Source organism: Scomber scombrus, chromosome 14 (genome assembly GCF_963691925.1).
Source record: "Scomber scombrus chromosome 14, fScoSco1.1, whole genome shotgun sequence".
In the NCBI taxonomy this organism is placed as follows: domain Eukaryota; kingdom Metazoa; phylum Chordata; class Actinopteri; order Scombriformes; family Scombridae; genus Scomber; species Scomber scombrus.
Window position 1 is genome coordinate 7,358,348 of NC_084983.1, and position 22,494 is coordinate 7,380,841.

Below are 22,494 nucleotides of genomic sequence, written 5' to 3' on the forward strand. Positions count from 1 at the left end.
TGAGACCGTGCTGGACTCTGACATTTGCCCAGATGGATTTACTATCACACACATGGACTGATGCAGAGAGACTACAAGCAAAGAGCAAGGAGGGAGAGTGTGCATCGTGATGAATGAAAGGTGGTGCGAAACAATGGTAGTGAGCTGCACCCCTGATTTCGAACTCTTATCAGTGTCCCCGCACCCCTCCTACCTTTCCCGTGAGTTCCCACAAATACAGCTGTAGGGTTAGGGTTAGGGTTACAGCAGTTCTAAATGACTTTGTCAACTAGTGTGAGGCCTCATATTTAAAACTGCCTGAAATTTCAAAGACCAAGTAACAAAATTATCACTCTATTTTACAAATCTGTTATTGGGAGTATCCTTTGTTTTTGTACACTGGTTTGGACATTCCAGAATCGCTCACTGGAACAAGACCTGTGGGAAAATGATGGTGGAGGCTTAGGGAGCTGACCTGTACCACCTGTACCCAACCAGGCTGACTGAGCAGGCAGATGAGGTCTGCAGGGATACATCTCATCTATTTTCAGTGGAATTTCAGCTGCTCCCTTCTGGTCGGAGGTTATATACCCCAAGATCAGTATCAACAAAGCAAAAAACTTGTTTATTCTCATGGTAATAACTCAATTAAACAAGATGCAGAAGCCAAGGGGAGTCTGGGGAAATGGTCTAGTGGACGTGGAATACATGGACCCATAGAGGATGTGCTCACTTGCTATTTATTTATTTTTTATCACAATTGTTAGTATACAATTATTGATATGCACTTGCATGCTTGCCTGGACTGTAATGATATTTATCTTGACTATTATCTTGATCTTGGACTATTGTTGTTTTTGTTTATCTGATGTGCTTTTATGTATCTATATGTTCTGTTCTGTACCACAAATTGCATCTCGGAGGACATTAAAGTTCCTAACTTCTTTCCTTCATTGTTTGTTTTCTCAGCATCCTGAAAGGCTCTGGCATAATTATTCCCAATGAGGCGGAGATTAGCGGCAATGGTATGAGGGAAGTTCAGCAGAGAGGAATTCGGTGCGACCATCTGGGGGATATTTATAAAGTGAAGTCGTAGCTGAGCAATTATCATACGCTTCCGCTACATACGGAAGCATAACAGCTCTTGGCTAATACCTCAGGTTTGACGTCCGGCATTCCCAATGTACACAAACTACCTGTCAGAGTCTGGTTCAGTGAAGAGATGGGGTGACTTAAAAACTGATCTGGCTATTTTATAATGATAAACACAGTGGCAATGCAGTTTGACACTTTTTATGTTTACAAAATGAAGTGCTTGTTGTGTTCAGTTTAGAATCAAAACATGGGGGAAAAAAGTGAGGACATTGTTTTAAGACATCACTGTGATTTAAACCTTCTTTTTCATCTAACCACAGAGCAGATGAGTGTATGTGCAGCTGTTAGATTTGTCTGAGTTGGTTTCATCTCAGTGTGAAAGGGATTGATGTGCCCAGAGCTAACTCAAACAAGGCCAGAGAGAGCATATTTAGGGAGGTTTTTATTGTGTGTGTGTGTGTGTGTGTGTGTGTGTGTGTGTGTGTGTGTGTGTGTGTGTGTGTGTGTGTGTGTGTGTGTGTGTGTGTGTGTGTGTGTGTGTGTCCGTCCCTGCAGTGGATCCAGGAGGGTTTAGAGAAGTAGGACAAACTAAAAGAGGGCTGGAACTCCATGAGTTTTCATTTTCCTGGCAGGTCACCATCAGGCACAGAGTATGAGGGAGGGGGATAAATATGTCAGCATGGGGTCTCTGACCCCTAAATGCAAGGGTTAACGGATACCATCCTTTTCCATCTCAATTAACTGAGGGCTGCAGTCCTTGTGTTGTGTGCGTGTGTTCCACAGGAGGCTAATCTTTGCCCGAGGCAGTGTTGAATGCTGGGTCAAACTGTGGGTTCACAGAATTAGGAGACAAGTGATAACCAGTTAAACTAATCAGTGTCTCCACAGCTTCAAGTCTCAGCCGCCAGAGCGACTATCTGTATGCCTTGCTAGAGGGCGTCAGCAGAAAATATCCTTCTAAGAGAACAAAATGAGGAGGGACCAGGCATAATTGAATTGTTTTCATAGAATCCAGAAGGAGAAAACTAATAAAAGCGTGGCAAACAATGAATGGGAATGCATGCAGCCGTGGCTGGATTTGATTACACACAGAAATCAGAAGAGTCATGAGAATATTTGCAGCACTGTTTTGCCTTAAATTTTTATGGGAACAGTGGCAAGTGACTAAAAGAGTTGAGTTACAAAAGGAAAACTATTGTGTAATCTTCTCTTGTGCTGTAGTAACTGCAGTGTTATTCCACCATTAGTGAAGTATATCAAATAAGACTTCAGTTTTAAATGTCCTTGGGTGTTGTTGGCCTAGCTTGTGTAACTGTATCTCCTTTTGTACAACTGTTGCATTTAAAAATCCTCTTATTTGAATCTGAACACACTGCTCCTCTGCAGCACGGGCAATGCAGTTTTTAAAGCGTCATGTTGCGGCAGCTGTTGAATACATATAGTGGGAACAATGCACAGTGTCACTCACACACAAAAATAAACCAAGATCAAAGTCTGAAGTTTTGTACTCCTCTACTAGGTCATGTTTTCCACAGATGTTTTTTTTTTTTTTTTTTGGGTGCGAGTTTTTGGGAGATGCTAAACTCCCAGCTCCTTCCTCTTTGACCCAGTTTGACAACTTTGCCCTGGGCTGAATTAAAAGTGATTTCACACAGGGGGAGATCTATGTGACATAAATAACACATCTCAAATAAAAAGTTATTTTTTTTAGAACAAGATTATGAGATTTTTCAATCCAAAAAAAAGAAGACAAAAAAAAAAGAGGCTGATGTCTACTTACACGTTTACTGAATAATGACTGCTATTTCCATTCATTACACTTTTCCACTCTGATATGACAATAATTACCATATGCATCAACAGAGAGCAAGCACACAAATAATCCAAGAGAGCAGCAAATTGCTGTAAGATGCCTTGAACAGAATGCACAGTTTTCTAACAGAGACAAATGTCTTACACAGAGACATCCACAATGCATCTGAAACCAAAACGTCGCTGCAAAACATCAACATAAAAAGGCAAATTGGATGCAACCATTAACCTACATTTGGATGAAACAGTATAATTGTAGTCATTTGTGGTACTGGAGGGAAAGACACAGTGTCTCACAATGATTACTGGGCTGTTTTCAAATATCTGTATATATATATATAAGACATATGAGACATTCTGCCAGTGCTGGACAGGTTTCATAAGCATACCTCTGTAGGGACATTAAAAATATATTACAAACATCCATCTATTTCTGAGGCAGGTAGGCAGCCTTCAGTGCCATTAAAAGTGAGATATTTCAATGTCAAATGCTTGCAGCATCCATCCAGATATTTGTCAAAATCTGAAACGTGTCATTGCAACTGCACCAACTTATGAATTTGAAATCATTTATCCTTACAGTGACCTTGAAGATGCAAGCAAAGGGCTTGAAGTGACTTATTTATCATAATGTAAGTCAAATGAACTGATATATTTAAGAAGATAATGTACTGATTGCATGATAACATAATAATGCCATGTTAATGCCTTAATAAACATAAGTATTTCTTCAAATAATTGTCTAACTGATGAACCGCTGTGTGTGGTTAACCGCCAGCCACACACACACACACACACACACTGTATAAAACACAGTCACCCACACATCACATTCCTGACTGTTTTGTGGTGAACTGCAGTCGCAGCCGGTACTGTGTAGTGTGTGACTTTTATTATGACATAGTAATGTTTTGAACACATCCGCATTAAAAAACTAAGCAATGTAAATTTGTGTTGTGTACACTAAACTGAAACTTGAATGCATTAGAATTAATTATGGCAATTCAAGGCTTTTTATGCAGTATCTTTTTTTCCCCTTTGTGGGTTTTAACAGAGTTTATTCTGAAACTTTAGCTGCACATAAGGGCTGATAAATAAATATCTGTATGTTGTCTCTCTTCTCCAGGAAAACAGCATCATTAACCTCTTTTGCTGGATTCAGTGAAAAATTGGGTTTGTTGTTTCCCCCCCCCTTATTTATCTCGTGGGTAGCGCGAGCAAACACAGAATTTACAAAAGAGCATTTTAACATGCATAAACACCCCAGTGGATCTGTGGAAATTTAATTTCAACATTTTGAGAGCTGGTAAATAGCTTTTATGTGCTTTTACTTTCCACTACATCCTTGTTAATTACATTTTGTTAACTTTTGACCCATTTGGAAGGACATTTTATTACATTACGACAAATTATTACTATCAACATGAATCCATTTCATTATATCTTTCTACAAAGCTCTTTGTCCATTTAACAGTATGTGGCATTCATTTATTTTAGAGCTTAAACGCTCCTGTAATCGAATAACTGCAAATCATCATCACCACCATCCTCACCAGAGTGCCCCCTAACAACACTCACAGGTCATCGACCCACAGCACCTTCATGGCGTGCATGCTCCACCATAGCTCTATCCGCTCCACTGGACACATTGACATGAAAGTGTATCAGTGAAACTACCCAACTTTCCTCCACACACACACACGCACACACACGTACACACACTTTCTTCATTTTTAAACCCCTCAGCTCTCTGCGCTCCATCGAGGATCAAACAGGCTTTCAGAGGAGATAACTTTCCAATCCATTACCCAGGAAACTCGAGCAGGCCTGCTTTCATACACTAAATGCTGTCATGGTAACTGAGGAAATCATATTTCTCCCTCTCTTTCTCCTATCCAGATATTTGATATTTGAACTGGTGCTTGTGCAACAGGGCACAAAGTGTACTGAAACGCCAGCTGTTCACTACTGACACGTCTGAAACAGCCTCTGCACGGTCCTGCCAATATTACACTGGCTTGATACTGAACACACACACACACGCACATAAACACACACACACACACACAAGGAGCTGCGTCTGCACAAAGGAACGTTTGTGTGAGGGAGGCAGTATTTGTGAACAAAGACGACCGGCATTATGTTAGCCAGAGGCTCACTTATGAAATCATCTCCCTGCTGTGCATGATTTTAGACATTCTTTCCCTTTTCTATTTTATGGAGTATTTTTGTGTCATATTTGAAGTCTGCCAAACAAAAACAACCACAAAAATTCCACTGTGGCTTCCACTTCTCCATCTCTCTTTCTCCTATCCTCTATCTCACTTTTTTCCATCCATCCATCCATCCGTCTCCCAGCTCTCGCCTGATGGACACTGCCTGTGCATACTGCAGTGACTGACTGGGTCATGTGTTTGTGCGTGCGCCTGCTGGCAGACACGTCCATGCACGGCAGCTATGTGCGAAGGGATGCTGAGCCAGAGTGTGAGTACAAGTGTGGTGAAAAAACCCCCCCAAAAAAACAAAAAGCCGTTTCTGGCCGACTTACTGGCTGACTCCTTGAATCCTTTGGCAGAGTGGACGATCACATGCAGAAAACCGTACAGGCCAGGAGTCTCCTCATCTGGAAAACAAGCACACAGTGCAGTCAGGACCGGTGACGTATAGTGTACTTTAAAGGCAGTCATTGCAAATTATAAACATTAAGAAACTAGCTGATGCATATTTTCTTCAGATGCAACATTATGCACATCAAAAACATATAAGTATGTATGTTCTTCAGGATGTCTTAGCTTTTAAACTCCTAATTTTCACTTCGACCTCTAGAACCATTTAGATGTCTTTAAAATTGTTAATCAACATGAAATTGCTAATGTATGCTTTTTCTCTCTGGTTGGGTGGTCCTAAACTCATTATCAACATCATCCCCTCCAATAGATGCTCTCACCCCAACAGACACCCAGTTACAGATTTATATTTGAGGAAAAAAGAAAAAAACTTATGACATTCGCCAAAACTTGGATACGATACACAAGAAAAATGTCAGAAAACAAACAATTTTACTTTTTGAAGATCTGAAAATTAACTGTTATCACAACCTTTTTGTCAGATCTGTATCAGACCTCAAATCAACAAGCACAGTCTTCTGTTATAACAACTGAACAGAGCTGGACGCCGGGTCGAAGATAGTGGGTGGAGGTTTTTGGGTGGCCCGACGTCCCCCCTGTCCCGCCAACGGACACATGAAGGGGATACAACTTTTGCTTTGGTAGAGGCCTGTGAAGCCCCTACTGTTTCCTGGTAAATAAACTACGATGGAGGGCTGCACGACTGTTTGGCGCTCCGTTGTAGGTGGTTGAGAAGAGTGCAGTCGGCTCAGGGGGTTAACTGTGAGTGAGTGTGTGTGTGTGTAAGCAACAGGGGACTTTCACAGGGAGAAGGTTCAAAGGTTCACTTCGAGGTGGCCTGTGTGCTGCTTTGAGAGCAAAACTGAGATTTGTTTATTTCAATTAGGAGCAAACTTGAACAATAAATTGAGGGAAACTAGAGAAAACCATTAACTAAAATGTGATAACTGATTATGATTCAGTCAAAGGAGTCAAGTGAAAGTCTGAGTACTGCAGTGTGGACTTAGAGAGGGTCTCTGCAACATCATCCATCCTTTTAATTATGAGAACATTCCTTTGCCAGCTGGTCCCCATTTCAACCTCTACTGTGCTCGGTGCACTACATGTCATGGAGGTACGTGTGTATGTGTGTGTGTGTGTGTGTATGTGTGTGTCTTTCTGTTTGCTTTATAATGAGGAGTGGGTCAAAAGTCTAAGACAAGATGTGGGGCCTGAGCTCGGTTTTAACACACAGATCACCTCACTGGAAAAAAGAAAAGGGAAAATATCAACAAAAAGAACTAGAGCGAGAGACCTGAGGGTTTAATCAAGTTAACATGTAAGTAAAAACTTTGGGAAGGAAACTTAAGGAGAACCTCCTGCTATGAGCCAAAGCAGTGAATATCATTAATCCAAACATTGAATAATAATGTGAAAGACATGTGTAATAAGAAATATTTACACATTTTTGAGAGAAACATGGTGGACATGAAGGAGACGTTCATAGTCAGAGGATATAAATCAATTCAATTTAATTTGGTCATTGAAAAAAATTCTCTCGTGTTTTTTTCACAATTACAGACTGAAACGCTCTGATTTCATTTGAAGAAGACACCGACATATTCTTCATTCACATAAGATTTTCAGAAATGCATTTGAATATTCAGGAATTTCAAGCACAAAATCAATCTGACAGGCTTAGCTGGTAAAAAAATCGGATCTTCTTCCAAATACCTCCACACAGAGTGGCCTACATGGTTTACAGGCTAGCAATTACAAATATGAAGCATGTGTTCATATTGAGATTTACAGCACCAGTCACACTTTCTCATTCAAGTGAATGGGAAGGTGTGTCCAAATTTTTGACTGGTGCTGTATATACTCAACATTTAAACACCCACAACATGGCAAATTGTTAGAGTGAAAGGTGCTAGGTCATATTCCAGATGGGCAAATCCTCCAATATCATCTTTAAGGTATATTGGAATTGATAAGGTCCATATAAGAGAGGGAGACATGGATGACCTGAAGCTATAAAGGAAGACCTACAACTACTGGATTCATTCATCCTTAAAACTCTTGTGCACGACAGCTTCAATGATCTTGATCTGAGACTATTCCTGTAGATAATCTGTTTAAAGGACTATTTCGGCTAATCCCCTGAAATTTAATACGATTTGGAATGTGTTATTTTGTTACAACATATGTAATATTTTTTTCTATTTTCCTTCTGATTGTGAAGCGTGTAAATGCTTATTTGATGTGTGTTGATGTAATAGGTGGGTGTGACTAACAGCTGACTGGATGAATGCTTGATTGAACACAGCCTATATAAGCTTTGTAAACACTGTCATCTGGGATACCCTCATTAAACCGGTTTGTGAGGTGAAACTGCAGAAGTGTGTTTTTAAGTTGCTAGTTTGTTTTGAATAGGAAGTAGATGAGGTGTGGCGGCTTTGCTGTTTGATTGACAGCTGACATCTGGGAGGTTCAGTGCCCCTCAAAGTTCACCAGGGTGCTAAATTAAAATAAAAACCAAGAATCTCTATGATCACCCCTTTAGAGCTATTGGATGTCAAAATAATGATATGCTGGCATAGTGACTCCATTGTATATGAACATGGATCTTTTTTCTGTATGATTCGAGCTAAATAAAGACAGCGTGTCTTTGAGTGTGTTGAAACCCCTCAGTCAGCTCTGTAGTTACTCGTGTGTATGTTGTGTGTGTGCACATGTGAAAGCAAAGACCCTCGTGTCACTCGGGCAGATCAGAGCAGGTCGGCCAGATGGCTTTAATGTCACCACCAGCATCTGAAAGCGGTGCGACGTGGAGATCTGGTGCAAAAACAAACATATAGGAGCTGAGAGCACAGCGCAGGCCACCGCTCACTTCACTGCATGGCATTGACTGCTACGAGCTAGATGAGAAACATATTGTAACCTAGATTCTCTCCTGCAAGGCCCCCGCTCTCATTATGTGGCTTTTTTTTTATGCTGAGAATGTAATGGGTGCTTTTGTGCAAATTTAAACTCAAAGCAGAGAGGAGAGGAAGCAGCAATGGGAGACTGACTGTGTGTGTGTGTTTGTGATTGGAGGGGGAAAAAAGGAGAAAGACAAACATACAAAATGTCCAAACAGAAGAGAGTGAGTGTGTGTGTGTGTGTGTGTGTGTGTGTGTGTGTGTGTGTGTGTGTGTGTGTGTGTGTGTGTGTGTGTGTGTGTGTGTGTGTGTGTGTGTGTGTGTGTGTGTGTGTGTGTGTGTGTGTGTGTTCTTACCATCTTTGTTACTGGTGACGGGAATGTTGTGGACAGTTCGGAGTTTGAAACAGGAGCTGGTCAGAACCTGGAGCTCTACAGAGCTTAATACACACGCCTGGAGGTCTGGAAAAAACACAGCAACGACACACAGCTATGATCAAACCTTTTCTGTGGAACAATGAATAGAAAGTGGATTTAAACCACTTACAGATGAAGCACACAATGTCTTATAAGGACAGTCAATAGGATAATTATAGTGAAGGCAGTGTTACCTTTCTTCTGAAGCTTCTGGATGCTTTCCCTCCACTCTGACCTCTCGTAGTCAGAGGAAAGCAGGAACTGGTAGCTCTGAATACACACAGAAAAAAAACAGTTCATCTACCAATTCATCCAACATATTTTAACTGCATTAAAGTGTTACTGATTGAGATGCTCAGACACTTAAAACTGATCCAATTCTAAATCTAATCTAGCACAAAAACTCTTTTGAAAGGTGCATGTCTCCCCCTAGTGGTGAGATTTGAGAGCTCCGAAGAGTATGACAGGACCTGGACAGATTAATTACCTTTCCGTGTTTGTTGTGGATGCGGAAAGGGATGGTGGGGGAATGCAGGAGCAGCCAGGACTCCTGCTCATTCATCTTCTTCCTCAGACGGTCCACACGGCTCTGACCCTTTGGTGCTTTCTACACACACACACACACACACACAATAGAAGTATACAGAGTCTGATTTAGTGCTGAAACTAACACTAAAAATAGTGAAAGAAAAAAAGTGATTGAAACATTTATCAAATTAAAATGCCAAACATTACTTATAAATTTTCATTTCTTTTCCCTGTTTCTTATCGTGGTGAATAAAATGACTTTGGGTTGTTAGATTATTGGTCCGAAAGCAATTATAACGTGTAACTTTGGTCTGTGGCAAAGAAAACAATTAATAGAAAAAAGATGAAATAATTGGTTGATTAAAAAAAGTTACAGCCAGTTTCACTTTGCCATAAACATAAAGAAAGTAACAACACTTGCATTATAATGTGTTGAATAGCAAAGCCTCTCTTAAGGGAAATACTTGGCTATTTTTCATAATAGCAGGTTAATGAGATATTTCAAAATTCAAAGTTAAAATTTGGCCTTATGTTTATCCTGAGGTTTATTAACATCTGTATGCTTGTTACTTTTCCTCCACTCTTTCCTCCTCTCCTTTACATTAATAGTACGTCTATTGTAGCAGGATCAATGATCTCAAATCATAATAGGAGACTGACATGTGACTTAAATGTTTGTGCAGCTAGAAGTGAGGCTTGTTAGATGCTGGTTGATAAAAAATGTACTGAAATGAAACTTGAAGTTGTCTTTTAATATGACAGAGCCATAAAACAGTGTTAAATTCTGATATAAAACTATAGTGTTAGTCTCTTTTCTGTCTCGTTTACACACATATTTTATAAGGATCTTTAAAATATAAACAAAATATTTTATTACAGCTGATTCAAAAGGATGTCTGCACACATTACAAACAAACACATGAATCATTACTGTTTCTGAAGTTCTTATCTGCATCAAACCGGCTTATCAAAATCTTTCCTATTTTCCAGGGAAGTGTGCGGATTAGCTCTGAAGCTGAGACGAGCGCGGCGCTGTGAGAGTCTTTCTATATAATTCAAGGATCTCAGCTCCTTGCCAGTAATGAAGGAAAACAAATACACACATCCTCCCAGCCTTCACCAGGAAGCCGTGAGTCACAGCCTGGCTACTATCAGACAGATCTCTCCTCTGACTCAAAATACCAGCCTTGGTCACTCGATGTGCCCTGGTGGGCGAGTCGAATGCTGAGCGAGAGGAATAACAGGAACTCTCTGCTCCTCTCATCCAGGCATGTGAGGGGGTGTAACATACTTGTAACTATTGGAGTCTTATAAAATCTTTTTTATTCCTAACCCGTCACTAACCGAATGTTTCAGCACTAACAGGAATAGTCAAAAAAAAGGCTGATACCATGGCAAACTTTTTCCCAAATGTGACGCACTTTGACCACAAGTGCAAATCGCAGTAACTCAAAACAATTTGGAGAACAGGAAGTGGTACATTTTTGACTTCTTCTCGATGTTTTTGACGTCTTTCTTGACGTTCTTGACATTTTTTTGAAGTTCATTTTTTCCCCAGTTTGAGGATCTAAATTGTAAATGTTTGGATTTCACTTTTTTGTTTTGTTTGTAGTTTCCCTCGTGATAAATTAAACCGTCTTGACCTTGTGAAAGACAAAGGTGTGAAACATAAGCAGTGTGTGTTACAGGAGGTAAAGCCCTTCCAGTAAGGCATAAGTGACACGGGGGAGTTTTCCATGAAAGGACAGGACACAATTAGTCAAAACTCCCCTCCTGACTCACTTGTGTGTGTTTGTGTGTTGATTCTGAGGAACCTCGAGCAGGTCCCGCTCAGAAAAGAGTGCTTTCCGGTGCGCATTTTAAAATAACTTCTTCCCTAATCATGTGTACCTTGGCATCAAACTTGTTATCTCTGCATCTGTTTCCGATATGTCTGCCAATCTACCCTACAGTCACAGTGTCTGCCTATAAATTAGGGGTGTACCACAGAGTTTTATCTGTATATGTCACAAAAGTATCTGCGCTTGTATTATACAGGAAGTAGGCAGCAGCCTACACCAGAGTCTGTTGGATACTGTCTAGACCGTCTCACTTTCATTGTTTGGTGGTTCTACTGCATTTATACTCCTCATACACAGTGATAGCAAGCATAATATATAAAATAACATAATATTCTAAGTATGCACTGAAATTAATCTGTATTTAATCATCCATCAGAAAAAGTAAGTCTAAATGGAGTCTGAATAAAATCAATGTAACTCTTGATTCCAAATGAGAAAGACAAAAATCTGAAAAGCTCTCTTTGGCTTTTGGCGTGCACTTTTGAGACAGTTCTTGACTCCAGCACATCTGTGTCCCATCTGCCGTCAAGTTGCATAATGTGTCAGGCTTCAATATAAAACCGATGGAACGTAACTCAAGCTCGATCCTCCACGTCACAACATTAGAAAAATATAGAAAAGTTATTGAAGAAGAATCTCGTATAAAGTTCAAGCACTGACCTTAAAACTATCTAGACCTTCAGGTTTTTATCCTATAGTCTTTTTCTTTTTTTTTCATTTCGGCAAATCTGAATCTTGGAAAAGTCATGATAATTTGGCCACAATTTCTTTCTTTCTTCTAAGACTAGGTTCCTGTGATTACAGCAAGGTGTGTGTGATGTGTATGTGTTTCGATTTGACTGAGTTACAACTCTGAGAAGAGGTGGTGTGACTTTGTGGCAAATTGTGTGAACTGGTTGGCAGGCTAGTAGAGGAGGTGGGCAGGAGGGGTGGTGAATGTTACTGCAAAAATTCTGATGTGGCTCGTAACTGGTCAGAGTGCATTATCAGTTCATATCTGAGTAATGTTTTTGTATCTTTTTAGACTCTAACTATAAATGTAGCAATTTGTCATACAATAATAGTTCCACCAACAGATCCGTCCTGAATGAATTCCTCTTCTTGCTTTTCTGTTCTCAGAGTGTAAAATCTGTCAGTAACAGATAACCCATCCTTATTAAACTGGCTAAACCATTCTAAACTATGGGATTACACTGGATTTGTTGCCATATGAAACTAAAAGCATAACAGGGTTACCTTCTCCTTCTGGATCTCATTCTTTAAGACTGAGATCTTGATCTTCATCTCCTCGATCTCATACTCGGGCAGGACTTGGATGCTGGGGCAAAAGTCGGAGTCATCCAGGGTCTGGAAAGTTAAGTCCGCCAGCGGGATGTACCACTTGCACTCATACTGCTGGTGACGACTGCAGATGGACAGAAAACATAAAGATGGAGTGAGGAATGATTCAGAGGAAGACACACAACTAGTCACAATATCATACAATGAATCAAACCCAAAAAACAAATTAAATCTCTCCAGGTGGCTGTTTTACAGACATGAAAAAATACAAGAAATACACTAATAGAGATGTCATAATTTAAGGAAACACATGTTTTTGCTTTAAAATCCCATTATTAATTCATCTCTGGTGTGATTTTAACAAAGCATTCGTTGTAAGAGATGATTTTATTCATTGCTGCCCAGTGATTTAATCACATCATTATAATAGATACGCATCACAACAACCAGCCAGCCTTACAAATTACACCAATTGGTCTATAGAGGCAGAATCCACTTTAAAGTCACACTCATAAATGTATTACTGCTCAGCTTATTCATATAGTCACAAAGCTGTCATTTAAAAATTAAAGCACGCTCAGCTAAGTACTACTTCCACCAGCACTTGGAGGATTGAATTGCATTGACACTAATGATGAGACTTTGATTAGCATTCCTGGGTGCTACACTGTAAACTCATTATCAATGTGACACCTGCATCAGAAGACCAATTAACAGATTTTGAATGATACACAAACACGAGGGTGGGGCCAAATTAGATACAAAAGAGTACAATATCCAATCTCATAGCCTGCAGCACCATAAAGAAAAGGTCCATTCAGTAACCATAACCAAGGTAGACTATAGAGCAGGAAAATTCAAAGGACTTATTCAAGAAGTAAAACATGTGGAGGCACAGTCGGTGTAAATATGTAATTCTAAAGCCGAGATAATCATCAGATTCAATGGGATTAAGGATCCTCAGGGACTTAACACAAAGTGATTGGGTTTTTTAAACTGAGTGTGTGTGTGTGTGTGTGTGTATGTGTGTGTGTGTGTGTGTGTGTGTGTGTGTGTGTGTGTGTGTGTGTGTGTGTGTGTGCATGTGTGTGTATCTCGCAGCACAATGAGATAACACTCCAGACCATAATAGTCTGATTTACATGTCTGGTAGTTATGGCAACACTGTGTCTTCCTCCAAGTAAGGCGTGTCTGCAAATGACAGACAAATTATGACTGTCAACCAAAATCAGATCCAATCAGGCTAACAGCTGCTGCTATGCTGATGAAGCCAGCCACACGCAATCTCAAAAATATGACACTTAATCTATAGACATGTGTCAGGCTTTTACATGTAGCATCACACAACAACAACAACAACAACAACACAATCCCTCTGTTTCTGTCGCCCTCTCTACTTTGCCTCTAGCAGATTGCAGTCCTGAGACACACAATCTTCTGCCGTGCTTACACATTTTTCTGAATAACACCTTTGTGTTCAGTCTCACTCTCTATTCGCTACGTATGTCTGCTACTCTCCTCTCCACTCTTCAAAATAGAAGGGGCAAAATGCCTGCCAGTCTTTCTCTTTGTTAGCGAGGTATCAAAAAGCTGCTTTGCAGAAGCAGGAACAGAAAGAGAGACAGGATCTTTTGTAAAGTGCAGGTGTCATCCTTTCTGTTTCGCTGTCGGGAGGCCGATGTGCTGATGTGGAAGGCAAAATGAATGACATTAAGATAGGAACACAGGGAGGATAATCCTAAGGCTGGATATTCAACATTCAGACCACTCTGTGCTAAATTCGCTCACGGTTTTTCACTCTGAAAAAGTATGAAGAGGAAGAGGTAAGGTAGACTCACCCCACAGCTGTCTTCTTCATCTTGGCACAGAGCAGCAGATCGGTGAAGAGGAAGACGTGCCGTAACTTCCTGGAGCTTTCCGACACCTCCACCAGGAAGCCATCCTTCACCAGTTGACGAGCCTGAGAGAAAACCTGATGTCACTTCTCATTGTTTCACCAACACGTACACAACGCTGATCAAATCGATCTGACGCGAGTCAAATTGCGGTTTATTATGTTGGATGAAAACCATGATGACCTTTGGGAACACTAGAGAAGTGAGAAACTGACTCATTGTTGTTGACTCCAAAGTGACCTCACACTAAGTTTTTTTAAATGTACATAATGAGTTAAATGTTTCTTAATAACAGTGACTCATAACAGTCATATAGCTGAAACAAAAACAGGTGTGTTATTTACCTGCATACCAAGCAAACCAGCCAATCGTATCCACGGTAACAGACACTAACATTTAACATGGTTTCAAAAAGTAAAGTCGTCCTTCCTTTTAGTTAGTTTGTTTTATTTAAAAGGTACCCTGTTGAGTTTTCCATCCCTAGTAGCACCATGAGGCAATGTTTTTACAAGTAGGTCCCTGTTTTATTTGTATCGTGAATGTACATAAGGACACACATTCATGTGGGCGACATGATTCACATTCCGGCTACTTGCTCCACTGATGAACAGCTGGTGGCAGTAATGAGCAGTGCAGCAAAGCGCCCGTGAAGGTAGCGAAGAAGACTGTAAGCTAATAAACAAGGATGAAAACATTGCATGAATTAAAATATTTCTAAAATCTGCTTCTCAAGTGCTTTATGAATAAGGAAATGTACACAGATGCATACATGTGTTTTGTTAAGAAACACTAAATATCCTCCACAGGGCACCTTTAATATTTAAACTTCCTAATATACTCTTACTCAATTGTACTTGATGTTTTTTGCCTATAAAAGTTTTAATTTTCAAAGTGTTATTTGCAGAGCCTAAAAATGCAGAATTTTGTTGTAGTCAAAATATCGACTGAGCTGAATCATTGTCAGTCTCTCTTTGCACCCAGTGACACAACACCTGACCACATTCAATTATCCAGTCATGATGCCCTTGTCATTGCTCTGACCGCATTATTAAGACAAGTCCTGAGAAAAAACAATAGTATCTACTGTTTTTATATACATTACAATAACTAGGTGAAGTACAAACCACCCCACACACACACACCTCTCCCTTGGGCGTGGTGACAGCGGTCCTGCGAGGGTCGATCTCTTCATTGATGGAGGAGAGGAAGTTCTGAGATATCCGCAGAGCATCCTGCAGGAGAGGGAAGTCTGGGTGGTCCTTAGGAGTGTGTTTCAGCAAGTCCTGCAACACATGTTCAATAATGCAGGGTTACATAGATGTAGAAAACTTTTTGGCCTTATGGTTTTTCAGTAGAAATATAACATGAGAAGAAGTTCTGATTTCATTTCATCTCAATATTCAAAATAATTTCCTATCGAATACTAAACTCATCTCTGACTATCTCATTTCCTTGTTGTTGTTTTTGAAGCGGGACAGCTGACAACACCTCCAATTTCCACCGTCTATTACTTTGCATGAATGGCAGGAACATGACCTTTGTAGAAACACACTCTTGTCTTGTTGTTCTGACAGCTTTATGCAAACTTATTCATGCAGTATACTCCCATAAACTAACTAGACACATCCAGCCATCCTGCTTCCTTGATTGCCACTTTCTACTTAATTATCACTCATCCACAGTGGGGGAGGACACAGTGATAAACATCAGTGTGCAAAAAGCAAGGCTTTGACTTTGCAGCTCTCGGGCTGCTGTGTGTGGAGGAGAAAAAAGATGTGAGAGAGTCTAAATATTACTCTCAAGGGTGGATTTTCTGAGGAGAATGCAGTCTTTTATAAAATGTATCTTTTCTTTTCAGACTCTAGTGGTATCCAGCTACGCAGATAGATACATTTGTAAAATTCTGCAGCAACATTTCTTGATTATGTGTTTGTTGGTAATGTAGGTGAAATCATCCTTTAAGCAGTGTAAGTGCAAATTGTGTACTCACATGAAGGACCAAGGTGCTTCTGGTAACACGGTCAATAGGCTTATACAGGAGAGCTGTGGGAACAAAGGAAGAGGGCTCTGAGTCAATGTTGCTCTCTCTCCTTCTCTCTCTCGCACACGCACACACACACACATACACACACAGAAGGTCACAGTTCTGCGGCTCACACAAGGACAAACACTCCCCCTCAGCTCGCGCAGAGTTAAACACAGCACCTATAGTCTGACTCATAATATGATTCTCCAGTTGACATTCAAAATTCATGAGCATCCACAGTAATGAATTGTCCTTTGGCAAAATGTGCAGCTGACCCTGACCTTTGACCTCTCTGTAACACAGTTTTCATATTGGAGTTTAAACAGAGGTTCTTATTATTGTTATTTTAAAGAAACCTGACTGTGTGTGTGCTGTTCTATAGATTGACAGAGGAGGAATGCAGCAGTTTGTTACCACACACTCACACTCACCCACACCCACACACACACACACAAGTCCGTAGGCAGGCTGATTAACATGCAGTCCATCTCCAGGGTTGCTGCTCTTGCCTCCTATTGGTTCTGAAACAGTTTGCTTCCACTGCATATTCCGGTTGCTACTAGGTAAACTACCGCCTGCCTGGACACTAAACTTTAAGAGAGCCACTCTGAAACTCACTGATACAAACATAAACAGCCAAAAATGAATGCATGACAGTATATATATAATAAGCGCAATAAGACTGACACATGCCCACACGCTGCCATTCCCGTCTCTAAAATCACAGTTTTGAGCCTGCACCACCACACTTGGCTGGATTCCCCGGGGAAGGCTTTGCTGCTGAGGTAGTGTGAACAGCAGCAGGTCTGACACACACATGGCAGCTCTAGGTGAGAAACTCCCACAGATCGGACAGACAGAAAGATGGGGGGGGTGGAAATGACAAGAGGGGAGATAAGCGGCAGGGAAGATGGCAGATGTGAGAACCCCAATGGGGAGACGGATAAGAAGCAAACTCTCATATAGATGTATAAGAAGAAAAGAGGGGCGGGGGGGGGCTTATTCTGGGTTTCCTCTGTAAGACCTGAGTTCCGACAGTCGAGTAATGAAAAACCAGAAAAAAACGTCTCAAGGTCTTAAAATAATACTGCCACCGGTGTAAAAAAAAAAGTATAATTACCTTGTTCTGCACATGTGCTCAAAGAGAAAAGACAAGAGAGGCTACGTAATCAAAACAAACCACAGGGGCATAAAAAATTGAAAAGTGGCTGACGATGTTCCACTCGGTGATCAAGCTAATCTCCATTCATTACGGTGCATATTGCCGACTTTAAGCAAGTGATTTTTCAAACTGAAGGGAAGAAAAGCCCTGCCAAGAGTAACAGAGAGAAGGGAAGTAAGTTCTGTGTGCAGAGCTGGTCGTCCCTGGTACACACACACATCCCTCTGCTCCCAGAGAGAGGAAGAAACACAGCTACACTTCCACTTGAATGTTACACCATGTGTTTAAACCACTGAACGTCTCTCTCTTCTACTGACATGTTCTCTCTCTCTGTTTATGGTCACTTTTAAGTGGTCATCGCCTCCTCCTTCAGCTAAATGAAATGAAAAAGCCACAGTAAAAAAACGTCAGGGGAACATGTTCAGGTCCTCTGATAGGGCTTGTCATGTTAAACTTTACACACTCTATACACACACACACACACACACTCTTATATGCTCAAATGTACATACACACACTCCGCTACTGTATAACACCAAAGAGAATCTTATAGAGAGCCTTGCTGATGCTCTTTGAAGTTTCTAAACCCTTTGGTCATTAATAATGCTGCGTCCATCAATGGTCCGGGCTCAGTGAACCAATGCTGCTCCTGCAGGATTAACTGCAGGACCTGCACCGACTGCAACGCCAATGAACACCTCTAATTATATATGTGTGTGTGGGAGGGGGGATAATCACCTCAAGTACAAAGACTTTGGGAAAGTTTAAGTGACTTTATTTCACCTTGGGTACAACTCAAGTATCAAAAGTTGGTACAGCATATTTAATCAGCAGTATTGATTATTTATGTCCTACTTTGTGCTGCATGTATGAACTTGTACTACTACAATTTGGTTGTACTCTCAAAAGGAATATGTAAAAAAATAAGTTTTTCAGATCTCTACAGCTGTAGCTACAAATCTGGTGTTTGCAATACATCATATAGTAACATTATATCGTATAAACATCTAGTAAGAACACTGTACACTGAATATGTTTACATTACACCAGAGTCCTGATTCTGTTTATATGTTTGTGAATGTATATGTCACATCATGGTCACACCTGTACACCTCATATTACTATTATATAGGCAGCATTTTATATATAAATTTGATTATTTTTTCTTAATTCAAGTTAGATATATACATAAATGTATTTTTGCTGTTTTTTGTTTATAGTAACTGGTCATTATTACATTCTCAGGGAAGTTTACTCTTCTTTTTTTTTTTGCTGATGTCACTTAATACAATTAGGTTTATTCCTAAACTATAATATGTTTTCATTAAATATCTTTGTCACAAGTTATAACCACTTTTGATTTGAATTGTAAAAAAAAATGTGTATTCATGTATATATTCTGTAAGTATATATCATGTGATATATCAATATTGGAATTGTTTTACTCCCTAATATCGGTATCCGCTAGAACCCTAAAAATCCATTATCGGTCGGACTCTATCTTTTACAAGACCTGAACATATTCACTGAGTTCATCATTAACTGTTTTGAACCAGCTGATCATTAACCTTGTCAACATTATATATTCCTTTCTTTTATGTCTCTTTTTTTTACGATCGATCACAACTTCAAGACTTTATTTCATGTATTTATTTTCAGGTTGCTTCAAGTGTATGAAAATGCACGTGTCTGCAGTACTAATGCAGGATAAATGTGTGATCGTTTTACAGTGGCTACACAATTTTGGAATTTTCATAATTGTGGAATCTGGAAAGAGTCCTGGAGAAAGTCCAGTCAAGAGTCAGGGAAAAGTAGTAGACACACATTGCGGATTATTAAGTCGATGACCTGTCGCAGCGAGGTGCTTCTAATTGGTCCTGTTTTCAAGGTCGCATTGACAGCTTGGCCGAGGGACAGACAGTTCATCTTTGCTAACGAGGGAATGGGCCATCCAGGCAAAACCTTTGAACATGCACAACACACACACACACACACACACATACGGATGTACAGCTACAGGGACTGCCAGCTTTCTGCCTTTAATATTTGGCTAGGCTAGCAAAGCCAGACATCAGCCATGACGGAGGATGAAGATGAGGATGGGACGGGACAGATAGGAGAGGGATAATACATGAGGCAGAATGACAGACAGGGTGAGGCCGTATCAGGATTAAGGAATAGAGAGCAAACGCTAGCGATGTGGAACAAGCGTCTCCATTTACATGCAAAACAGGATGTTAGATACTTGTTTGATTTAGTACTTGTGTTGCTATTTGCATCCATTCATTAGAAGGTGGTGGGCAGATGAAACAGTGAGCTTTACTGTATGTAAAACAAGCCCGACAAACTGACTTATTTCAATAGAGACAAAACACACATCGGTTCATTTGGTCAGGATCTGGTGGCATGGAGACAAGAAAGATGGAAGGGTGGGTAAAGGAAAGAAAGGAAGAAAGCATGATTAAAGAAATATGAAGGGAAAAGAAAAACAGGAAGAAATCCCTGGACTGGCCTGCAAGGTAATTAAGGAGCCGCAATACAAACAGCAATCAAAGCAGCTGCCCTGAGTGCTGAGTGAAGATGAAACTAGTTTAGTTCTCATGCTTCCTAACTGCCAGCAAACAAATCATACAGTCCTCTTGTATAACAGAATACAGAGACAGCAGTACACATAGAAAAAAATGTGATTAAAATAACCCAGATGTTTGGAGTTTGATTCTTCCTCATTTACGGCGCATACATTAACAGACGCTTCACAAGTACATGCAGCACACACATGTGAACGCTCACACACCCTTCCTCAGCCTGACAAAGCCACATCATTAGCTCATCGCGCATGCTTATCATTGCATAATTCGGACATTCAGAAACCTTTTTCCTCTACAGATCTACCCTGTGGTTTAGTTAAGCAAAATCCCTTCAGCTTGCAAGACGGCAGCAGAGCAAAGACATGTAGCAGCCTCCTGATGCATACACACTCACACACACACACAGATCAGACTTAATCTGATCCACCAGTGATAAGTATCTTCAATGATGAGCAGTCTGGGGGCCAGCAGTCCTTATACAGGCAGAACACGCCTTGCATCCTCCTGTGTATTCACTATGATAAAAAGACAAGAACAACTGCAGTCTGTCAGTCCCGGCAAGCGGCATATTCAGGAGGATCATCACTCAGAAATCACACAAAAGCTCAGACGCTTCAAAATGAACTATTTTCATCACCAGAAAATCGAAAAAAGACTAATTTCATTTAAGGTCTGAAATCACCAGCATACAGACTCTATTTCTACATCATAAATATCGGTGCATGAAGCTTCTAATGCCAATCAGATATGCCGATAAACAAAATGAATATCTGACTACTTATTAATAACTGTCCAAAGTTCAAATATGTCATATCACCAATCTACTGTAGGATCAAAGACGTTGATATCCTGGCTCACAGAAAAAAACGGCATTGAAAAACAACAGTCCAAGTTGCCTTCATTAAACGGCGGCTCCTATCATGCAGTCGTTACCGTATGTGCAGTTACAACACAGTCTGAGGACCACAAGCACCTCCATATCCCTCTTCTCCTCTCCTCACTATGTTCTCCTGCTCACTGCCTTCTTTCTCAGGCTACGAGACAGACAGCAAGAGAGAGGGGGGGACCGAGGGAGAGCGAGAGATAGAGAGAGCAAGAGAGAGAGAGAGAGAGAGAGGGGGAGAGAGAGAGAGAGAGAGAGAGAGAGAGAGAGAGAGAGAGAGAGAGAGAGAGAGAGAGTGTGTGTGTGTGTGCGTTCACACATGCACCAGTTTGCCTCCCAAAGCCCGCCGCTGCATACACAAGTAGAAGGGGGCAGGACTGGAGTATTAAAGCACCAAGCCAGCCAGATACACTCACACACACACAAACTTACCCTCCATTGTGACCGTTGTGGTACAATCTTTGGAGTCTTTAGGACCTTTTACTTTGAGATCCTGAAAGAAACAAGAGGGGAACGATCAATTAAATTAAATCATTACACACACACACACACACACACACACACACACACACACACACACACACACACACACACACACACACACACACACACACACACACACACACACACACACACACACACACACACACACACACACACACACACACACACACACACACACACACACACACACACACACACACACACACTTCTTTGTACTTGCTTGACTGAAGCTGATAGAGCTAATGGAGTATAGGTCACTGCAGCAGACTGAGACAGCTGAAAGAGGCTGGGCCGTGCAACCATCACAGGTTTACCTCACAGTAAATTATATTCACAGCTACCAATACTGTATACCTCTACAGCATGAAGGTGAGATAATATGTGTTGATTAAAACTTTATAAAACAATGAGGCAGGATGTGCTTTAGGTGTGCAGTTATGTATAAAACTAACTCAGAAACAGGGGAATGAGAGCAGGTTTGTAATTGTCAGGTTCAACCAAAGTCACACTGTCACAGATATTTGGTTATTTAACATCAGTTATTTAACACCATCAAAGCAATCACAGGAGGATTTTAGCACCCCCCGACAGTCCTCCTCCACACCAGCTCTCAATGCTAAATATACTCCACTTGCTGCAACTATGCGTTAACATATAGTAACCCTACAGTATTCTAAACCTTCTGTTGTGAATCACACAATAAATTCATTAAGCAGACTTATAATAATTTTTTTCAATGGAATATATTTTAAATTCAATAAATACACCACACACCCGCGGACGAGTTGACTGGTACTGTCTATAAATGAAGACAGAGATAACTGGTAGCATCAGTCACGCTCAAGATGTGTTTTAAACTACTGTTCCTCAAATTTAAGAACCACATTTCCCATATGCACAGTTGCTTCCTGTCAAAAAGGGGATGTTTCGCCGTGCTTCCTCTCTCTCTTTGTATTA

General features: G+C 40.6%; 1 protein-coding gene across 4 annotated transcripts in view; it reads right to left on the minus strand.

Moving 5' to 3' along the window:
- The window catches only part of abr (ABR activator of RhoGEF and GTPase), a 132,454-nt gene that overhangs the window by 39,130 nt on the left and 70,830 nt on the right, over positions 1-22,494 (minus strand). For all 4 annotated transcript variants that reach the window (XM_062432728.1, XM_062432732.1, XM_062432730.1 and 1 more), the window contains 9 exons: positions 21,466-21,526; positions 16,365-16,417; positions 15,517-15,657; positions 14,318-14,439; positions 12,435-12,603; positions 9,317-9,436; positions 9,024-9,099; positions 8,770-8,874; positions 5,435-5,509 (listed from right to left, as the gene is read on the minus strand). In XM_062432728.1, the coding sequence (XP_062288712.1) occupies positions 5,435-5,509; positions 8,770-8,874; positions 9,024-9,099; positions 9,317-9,436; positions 12,435-12,603; positions 14,318-14,439; positions 15,517-15,657; positions 16,365-16,417; positions 21,466-21,526 (922 nt within the window). The remainder of the gene's footprint in view (positions 1-5,434; positions 5,510-8,769; positions 8,875-9,023; positions 9,100-9,316; positions 9,437-12,434; positions 12,604-14,317; positions 14,440-15,516; positions 15,658-16,364; positions 16,418-21,465; positions 21,527-22,494) is intronic.